Source organism: Cheilinus undulatus, linkage group 3 (assembly GCF_018320785.1).
Source record: "Cheilinus undulatus linkage group 3, ASM1832078v1, whole genome shotgun sequence".
Classification (NCBI taxonomy): domain Eukaryota; kingdom Metazoa; phylum Chordata; class Actinopteri; order Labriformes; family Labridae; genus Cheilinus; species Cheilinus undulatus.
This window is the reverse complement of record NC_054867.1, coordinates 16,368,784-16,377,911: the sequence shown is the minus strand read 5'-3', so window position 1 is coordinate 16,377,911 and position 9,128 is coordinate 16,368,784. Positions and strand designations below refer to the sequence as shown.

The 9,128-nt window shown below is 38.0% G+C and overlaps 1 protein-coding gene across 2 annotated transcripts; it reads left to right on the top strand.

Annotated features, from left to right (window-relative positions):
* Positions 1-294: 294 nt before the first annotated feature.
* Positions 295-6,336, top strand: sla2a (Src like adaptor 2a). Of its 2 annotated transcripts, none has more exons than XM_041778743.1 (8): positions 295-445; positions 989-1,094; positions 1,182-1,278; positions 1,360-1,446; positions 1,766-1,869; positions 4,876-5,028; positions 5,120-5,249; positions 5,737-6,336. In XM_041778743.1, the coding sequence occupies exons 2-8, from the start codon at positions 1,022-1,024 to the stop codon at positions 5,858-5,860; spliced, it is 768 nt and encodes a 255-aa protein (XP_041634677.1). In that variant the 5' UTR covers positions 295-445; positions 989-1,021; the 3' UTR covers positions 5,861-6,336. The 2 variants fall into 2 exon arrangements, with proteins under 2 accessions (XP_041634677.1, XP_041634686.1); XM_041778752.1 differs by having other exon boundaries at positions 295-520.
* The last annotated feature ends 2,792 nt before the right edge of the window (positions 6,337-9,128 follow it).

Sequence of the window (9,128 nt, the reverse complement as noted above, 5' to 3'; positions counted from 1 at the left end):
GAGTCAGAATGGTGTGGTTCTGATGAATGTAAACAGCTACTGCTGAAGTTAGGTCACTGATTTATTACACCACAAAGTTCAAAAACATGTGAACGTAAATGCTGCTTACGTAGTCCCACAGATCCTTTTACTATCAGGTGAAACACTGTGCACTCTACTTGAAAAACATCAGAGAGAGCAACACGAACTGCTCTGAGTCAGGATGTCAAAGTCTTGAGCGTCACAGGAAGCTGAAAAAGGGTGACATACATAAAGGCCATGCAGGAAGCACGTCTCTACAGTCAGCCCCCCCAACACCATCACCAGCATAAACAGCTGCAAAAACACGCCAGTCTTCCTGGGAACAGAGCAGAGACGTGAACATGGTCATTCTGATTGATCAGGAGGCCTGAAGGGAACCTGAGCTTACACATAGCGCACGAGGACAGTTTATCACATAGATTTGGTGAGTTTAGAAGGATTTGCCTCTTTGCTTCTGCAGAATATTATTGCTGGAGCTAAGCATCTGGGGTCAAATAAGGTTGGTGTGCTTCTTTCTTTTTTTTTCCTTTTGTTGATTGACTTGAATCTTAGCTTCAGAGCACAAGTTAACTTATTTAGCTGCTGAATTTGCTTTTTCTCTTTTTCAAATGACCAGACAATCATCAACTGGTTGTTTTTTTTCCCTATTCAATTTAAAGATATTCTATCACCTGGCTGCTGCATGCACAAAAATGCTTGTTTTCAGTATAAACTCTTTCTTCGCTTTCATTTGTCACAATCATTCTTAAGTTGTCATTTCTTGCAAACACATTTATTGGAAATTTATCACAGGATATCGGTGCCTCTTGTTGTGGTTAGGCTCCTTCCTGTTTCATCTAGGTGTTGCTTTGTTTCCAGCTAGAGAGAAATACCTACAAGCAGTTTTACTGATAGGAGTCATAATGTGATTCTTAAATGGGAATGCGATTGGAGAAAAGGCATTTTCTAATCAAGCTCTCTTTCTCAGTTTCAACTACAGGAACAACAAAAGCCAAAGAAGATGGGGATATGCCCTATCAGATGTAAATCCAGAATGACTGTGTTAGAAAATGCGCTTGAACCTTTGTCACAAGGTATGTTTTTTCAGGTTTACTTGTCAATACAAAAATGAAGAAAGGAAGTATTCAAACTATGGCTGATCTTCTTTCTTCTCTTTGCAGCCCATGACAGCATGACTGTATCCCTGTGTAACTACCCGTCCTTTGGACAGACTGAGCTGACCATGTGCATTGGGGAGCAACTCACCATCATATCTGAGTAAATGCTCTCTATTATTTCACCCTCATCCTTCATCATTTTTTATCCAAACACATGCTCATGACTTTATGTTTCCAACAGTGATGGTGATTTCATGATGGTGAAGTCCTCAACGACAGGCCATGAGAGCTACATCCCCATCTGCTACACTGCCAAGGTGACGCACAGGTAGGTCACGAGTCCAGACGCCTCTCATCTCTGTGTATGTGTATATGTGAGAAAAAGAAAAGCAGAGGAATAGGTCAGAGGTGAAGGAAAGGAGGGGGGTTCCCTGTCATGTAGGAGTCTCTGTGTAGGTGAGCTTTACCTCAGTGGAGCTGCAAGTTTGGAACAATAGCTCTGTTCTCTCTGGTAACATGACATCAGTCGCTGCCTCCTTCAGTTTCACTTCTCCTCTGATGTTGTACAAGTGGATTTTCCAGACTAGAACTAGAAAACATAAATATTTTTCCTCCTCAGCATCTCTGTGTGTCTTCTCTCTGTGCAGGTGGCTGTTCAGAGGAATCAGCAGGTACAAAGCAGTGGAGCTTCTAATGCAGCCACAGAACCTGAGTGGAGCCTTTTTGATCAGAGAGTCAGAGACAAACACAGGTTAGACGGTTTGTCTGTCTTCTTTGTGAGCCACATAATACATACATTTTAGCAAAAGTGCAGCATTTGTGTTTAAAATGAGCTCTGAAACACAACGTTCTCTGTCCAGTGTTTGAATGACTATTGGTGGTTTTACTACAAGGTAAAGGTAGGCGATTCCCTGAGGCCTCATGCCTCAAGAGCCTCAACATATAGTCATTATAGGTGACCTTCAGATATGAGGTAAACATCTAAAATTACTTTCAGTACTCAGGACATGCATTTTGAATCTGTACAAGAGGCTAAGTTTAAAGGGAATTATAATTAAGATAGAGTTTGATCATCTAAAAAAAGACCAATGAGGACCCCCCAGCAAGGTCCTTTTAAAAGCCCCAAAATGTTTTAATGTCAAGTAAATCCTAATAAGATCAATATAAACATATTTAGAAATGAGCTGGTGGATTACTGAGAGGTAAAATGACCTTCAATAAATAAAAATGGTACAACTTATGGAATATGACAGGATATTGCACCATTAATGACCATATATTTTTTATTTATGTAGGTTCCATCTGGCCTAGACACGTGTTTAACTATTTAGATACCGGTATGTTGAGTTTGAGCTATGAGGCTCTGCTAAGAGATGAGGATTCAGAGTCAGATTTAAGCAACTTTATTAATCTCACAAGAGCAATTTAGTTTTACAGTCTACCAAGCCTTATTAAAAAAAACTGAAGCTATATGGAAACAGTCACAGTACATGTCAGTAACAACAGTCCAGCAGAAAAACATGGGAACACTTAAAATAAAATGCTAGAAATGCACTAAAGAAATACACCGACCACAAGTCAATTACAGATTTCAGCATTTAGCAGCCTGATAGCTAATCTGAGCAAGTACTGATGGGTATCTGGGTCTTTATATTTCAGATTCTGGCATGTCTTATATGGCCTTTACCAGAGGAAAGATGCCTCAAAGGGTTTTATTGACTTCCAGCGACTGCTTTTAGCTAAATGGGAAACCCAGATTGAAATAGTAATGGACGAAGCTTAACTCTCTACAGAGTTTACTAACACGCCTCTACTAACACCTCTTCAAAATGGCAGTGGGCAGAGCTTGGATCAACTGACTCTCCACAGAGTTATATTAACACTGAATAGATTAACACTGTCAGATAACTCTGACAATGAAAGACATTTACTCTGAATGGAGTTGAAATGACACTTTAAGTGTTAAAATCGACACTGAAATGTTACATAACATCCTAAGCCATCTCTGCTTAATATTAGTGCACCAAAAAAATGATCAGAATAAAAACTAAAATAAACTAAACTAAAATAATATTTTTTTGTATTTACACCCTGCTTGAGAAAAACATAACAGAATATGTAATGACAAGAAATTTTTAGGCAAAACAAAATCTGGATTTACAGTGCAGATATGCCAATATTCACAAATTCTTTTTAGTCAAAACCAATATCAATACTGATATAAAAGGCTACCATATGGGTTAGAAAAGCTTGGGCAACTCAAAGGGCCTATGGTTTACAGGGGCCCTTAAAATATGACATTTATTTTCCTTCCAGATTATTGAGCTGTCGTCATAAGAGGAGAAATTCTTTACTCTTCACCAAAAATATGGTCTTTCCTTTTTGTTGCAGCAAAAAAAAGGAACATTAGACATTAATTCAATGTTAGAGCTGGATGAAATGGGTTAAAATTAGGGCTGTCACGATATACCGATATTGACAATAATTGTGGTATTAAAAAATAAAATGTCAATATCGTGTAAAAAAATGTGCATCTGATAATATCGTGTAAATGATCCAGTGCCACTTGAACACAGTTTGTTTTCTACATCTGCCCCTGTTTTCTTCCGCCCTGCTTCGTCTCCCTCCTTTCGCACCCAAACAACTCCTCCTCCTCTCACACAACACAACACTGACCCTCCACAATGACACAGCAGCTGCAGATCCTCCTTAGACAGGTATTTTGAATGTAATTCATCTGCCAAAAGAGAGAACACGACATAAGAAATTTAAAGATAAATTTGATTAATTGTCCCATTATTATTTAATTTTTTGAAATTGTGATAATATCGTCATCGTGACATTTTTTTCCTAGGATAATCATGAAGTGAAAATCTGATATCGTGACAGCCCTAGTTAAAATCATTAATCATTGTGTTTTAATTGAAAGGTGACATTTGCTATAATGACAGATGATCATCACATTACCAGAGTTGTAAACTTGGATATGAATTTAGAAAAAAAAAATGGATTACACCTAATCCTGTTTGGTGACAAAAATAGAAATCCTAGACACATAATATCGGGTAATTAATTTTCCATTATCATAAATTACAAAAAGGTCCTACCTGCTGCCTTGACTGAAAAAATGTGGCATCATTTCTGCATATTGAAGTTGTCAAATTTTCTGACTCTTATATACCATGTGTTTCAAAAAGCAATTGTCCAAAGTTAGTTTGGGTTGTGATGGAGGGGCCTAACGTGATGTATATTCATGGGGCCCATAATTCCTAGCAGCACCCCTGCTAATATATATATATATAGTAGTTCAGACATAAAACTTCAGTCTTTATATCACTCTATAAAGTTTAATAATAAATAAAGAAACAAACTTAAGTCCTTTGAGCACATTTTAAAAGTTTAAGGAATAAAATTAACAAGAAAAAGACTAAAGACTGTCAACAAAAATGTTCATATTTGTCAATACAATAATTAACTTTTTTGCTAACATCAATGTCATGCTGATGATACTGAGCATCCTTCTTACTGACTTATTTTTTTTCTTAGTGTTTGTTTTTCAAAGTGATCTGAATGACTCAGTGCTAAGAGTGTTTGATAAATGCATGTGCCGCAGATGTTGTAAAATCTGAAACCAATTGTGTTAGAAAATTTCTAACCTCCATATGAATCAAAATTCCAGTTTAGTTGAGCAGCTCTAGAATATGGGTATGAGTTAAGTACCGTGTAGTTTGAGTGCTTCATTCTTATGTTGTTTTAGGTGGTTACTCCCTGTCTGTCCTGAGGAGGACCAACACTTCATGTACGGACTGCGTAAAGCACTACCGCATTTCAAACCTCCAAAACGGCTGGGTCTACATATCTCCAGGACTCACCTTTCCCTCCCTGCAGCACCTGGTAGACCACTACTCAGGTTGGTGCTGAGGCTGCGATTCCACTCTCTTGCTTTAACATACTAGAGACAAACTCTTTTACAAAGAGTAAAACGTTGCCTCCTCTCACAGAGTTTGTAGATGGACTGTGCTGTCGGCTCACTGGACCGTGCTTCATCAAAGGCGTAGACGCTGCTAGGGAGGCCAGACCAGAACCCACAGTCATCAGGAGGCCTACTCTCAACTGGAAGGACATTAGCAGGTGAGTCTGTCTAACAGCACTTCTTCTGATGGCTGCCACAAGATGTCACTCTGTTGCTTGCTGCACATCAGAATGAGCAACTGGCTTCCTTTTTAAATAAAAGCTGCTTATATGTTTCATTTTTGCAGGGCTTTTCATTTTCAATGTTGATGACTGTATTTAAAACATAATGAAGCAGTATTTTGGGATTTTTGATGCAGTGCTGCAACCTGTGAAATTAAAATGCATGCAACCAAAAGATAATACTGCAAATGCAAGAGGCTGATACCGGCGTTATAGTATGTGAAAGGTTGTGTGAGCGTAGAATGGGATGTTTGAATGAGCTCTAGTGTAACTGTAGCCTGGAAAGATTAGCCTATGATCTGTAACAGGGTTTTTTGTGCATGTTTTCAGGCTGGTTATATTAAATCGCTACAAAGGCTAACTTTTTAAACTGTTCAATCACATCTCTTTCAAGTTTCTAAAATCCTTTTCCATCCCCTCCCAGGTCGGTGATCTTCCGGAGGAAAAGAACAGAGTCAGACAACTCTCTAGTGAGCGAGGGGCTGAGAGAGGCCATCACCTCCTACCTCCAAATGACAGAGGGCGGTGATTACAGCTGGGACACTTGAGGAAACAGTGGAGGAGCCCAAAAAGAATGAACTCAGATTATTGTGCAGATACGCTGTATAGGCCAACTGTCCTGTCTATTCTGCATCTTGGAAAATCCAAAAAAGAAGGGGAGAGGTCATCTGCACGGCCATATTAACTCCAAGGACAGCACTGAAGAAGCAGGAGAGTCTGAGACACTACAGAAGCACAAAAATGTCTACAGAAAGAATGTATCTGTCCTTAGAGATTATATCTGTCCAATGAGACTTTGGCTACATCTGGTGTCAGAGGTTTAATGTTTCAATTGTAACCTTTTCTGTACATGCTGTATTTAAAATGTCATTATAGTTACATGCAAGGATGGAAAAAGTGCAAGAATGTTGTATTCCAGTACAAGAACAAGTACTTGGATTCATTTTACTTATATAGAAGTAACATGACTGATCTTAGGATCGCAAGTAAGGGTGAACATTTATTTAAATTAAAGTACATATCTTTAATAAAGTGATGTTTCTTGCCTTTTTTGGTTACATAAAAGAAACATTTAAAACAAACAATGAGACAAACAGCTGGCTCACACGTTCAAATTCATAGAGGTGGAAGGATTCACATCATTTACATGAAAATGTATGTCATTATGTATGTAGTGTTCTTTGCACTTTATTTTTTAAGGCAACGGTACATAAAAAAATAATAGTTGCATATATAATGTACTTCTTTTGTGGCACAGCTTTCAGATCTTAGAAACAAGAATAGTGGAAGTATTCAAGCCAATGTGTGATGGAAAGGGCCCCCACATTCTGTGAAAATGTCATCTTTCTCTTTCAAGGAGTCAAGGTCAGATTTGGGAACATACGCTGGTTCTGCATACACTGCATCAACCTTGGTCCTGTACTGCTCCAGCCTCCTGATGGTCCATGGTCCAAGCCCTTTCTCTTGTAACCTACAGGTTAAATAGTCTCAAGAGACATAGTCCAGCATTACCCTCTGATGATGTATCTTTGAAGGAATTTTACCTGCAACCCAGTTCAAGAGAATACAGTTTCTGGCTCAGCAAGTTTGCAGTTTATCATGTTTCCTCTTTTGAGTGATAAGTTTGTTAGAGACACCACGTATCAAAAATAAAGGATCAACATCTACTGTATATTAGCAGACAGGATATCATTAATGAAGGGATGATTTGAAAAGTAAAATGATTTTTCTGGTGCAAAAACAAGATATAGATCTTAAACCTGGTCGTTCAAGTCAGGGGTTGCGAGACACTGAGAGGGGGTCCCCCGATTCACTTAAAAAAACTAAGAATATTTTTTAAATTACACTGTCGCCACTTTACACCAATTTTAACCCATTTTCATCACCCCCCCCCCCCCATTTCTCCCTTTTTCTTTCTCAATTAACACATTTTTGCCAGTTGTTATCAATTTTCATCCCATTTCACCAAATTTCCACACATATTTTTTGCCAATTTAAAGTCATTTTAGCCATTTTAACTCCCTTTTACCACTATTTATGCCCATTTTCCCACTTTAACCCATTTCTGCTGCTTTTAAGATCCAATTTCACCACTTTTCCACCTTTTTTGCCATTATTAACCCATTCTAGCCATTTTTAACACAATTTAATTATTTTTTTAACAAAAGGGATTTATATTTTTAAGGTTATTTCTTACACATATGATTAAAAATATTTGTTTTTTTTATGAGTGTTTTTTTTTTTTATCAGGTTAAATATAAAATATGGTTATCACAGCTTAACTTTATAATGGATCGTGATTTTGCTGACGTCCATGGGCCCCCAGTTTGGCTGGGTGCCAGAAAGCTCTCCCATTTATCCCCCCTTTAGGGTGACCTTATCTGAACATGACTTTCCTGAATGTGCATGGCTGTGTTCAACCACCTTCAGATACAGTTGGGGTCCCCGGTCTCTGGCACCATTATTTTTGGGGTTGCAGGCTGAAAAGGTTGAAAACCCCTGGTTTAAGTAATAGAACATTTTCTTTTTAAATATTTTTATTGAGATTTCTATACAGAATGAGAAGATAAATTAAAAAGACAAACAAAACAAAAAGGGCTTGCATTGTAAGATATATAACTGCACTCCATCATTAGCACAGTACTGTATATCTCAGGGCCGGGGTTTAAAGAGAAAGGTAAGCAGTAAACTCTAAAATCTGTTACTGTCCAGGATCTCTGTCAGATTGACCAAGATGATCCAAAAATGAAAAGAATCAGCAATTATTAGTGAATATGATGCATAATAAACATATACTCATTAGTCCGTTCTTTCCCTTTAGGCACTTTGAGAGTTAATTTTTTCCTGCCAGAGAATAATAGAATATAATCCTGCTTGTTTCTTCCCTTCAATCACAACACAGCATTTTAGCATCAAACCCAGTGATGGACAACATGTCAGCCCCAGAAATGTGTAGCCAAAATACTGCAGTTGCCACCTAGTGGCAGAAGTGATTTCACTGCTAAAGGCAAAAAAACAAACAAAAAATGATCTTGAAGGAAAACAAAAGAATTAAACAAATATGAGTTAATTGGACTAAAATGTTCATTTAATTATAATTTTTGTGAAGTCTGGCCCCTTTGGTGTCTTCCAAGAAAAAGCTGGCCCCTGTACAAATGTGGCTGGCGACCTCTGCCATACTGTATCTACTCCATGTGTAGTACAAAAGTGAGGTCAGTTAGCCAGGTCTTAACTGAGGCACGATGCACAATTTCCAGAGATCTAGTATCAGCCTCTTAGAAATGACCATTCCATACATGATGGCACTCTGCACAGAGAGGCTGTGATTTTGTAAGGATGGAGAGGACCCAGATAATGCTCTCTGTGGGTCAAGTTTGAACACACAACCAGAAAACTAGTTGAATATCTGACGCCAACATTTATACAGTCTTGGGCATGTCCAAAAAGGTGGAACAGAGAGCCCTCAGCTGATTTATAGGAATCACATGAAGAAGAAATGGTAGGCAAAATTTGTGTAATTTAGATTTTGAATAATGAAGCTTGTGTATCACTTTAAATTGAATCAACTCATGTCTAGCATTAATTGAACATGACCAGATTCTGCTATGGCTCTCCTCTCAAACATCATCATCTATATTTATCCCTAGATCTTTCTCCCAGGCACTTTTCAGGGAATGAGTGGCAAAGTTTTTGTTGTTCAGAGAATACCTTCACAATGTCTGAGACTACATTTTGTACATCTATTGTGTAAATCCTCCTTTCTTCAGGGAGAGACTCAAAATTAGGCACACATTGGTGAACATCCCTTATTTGTAA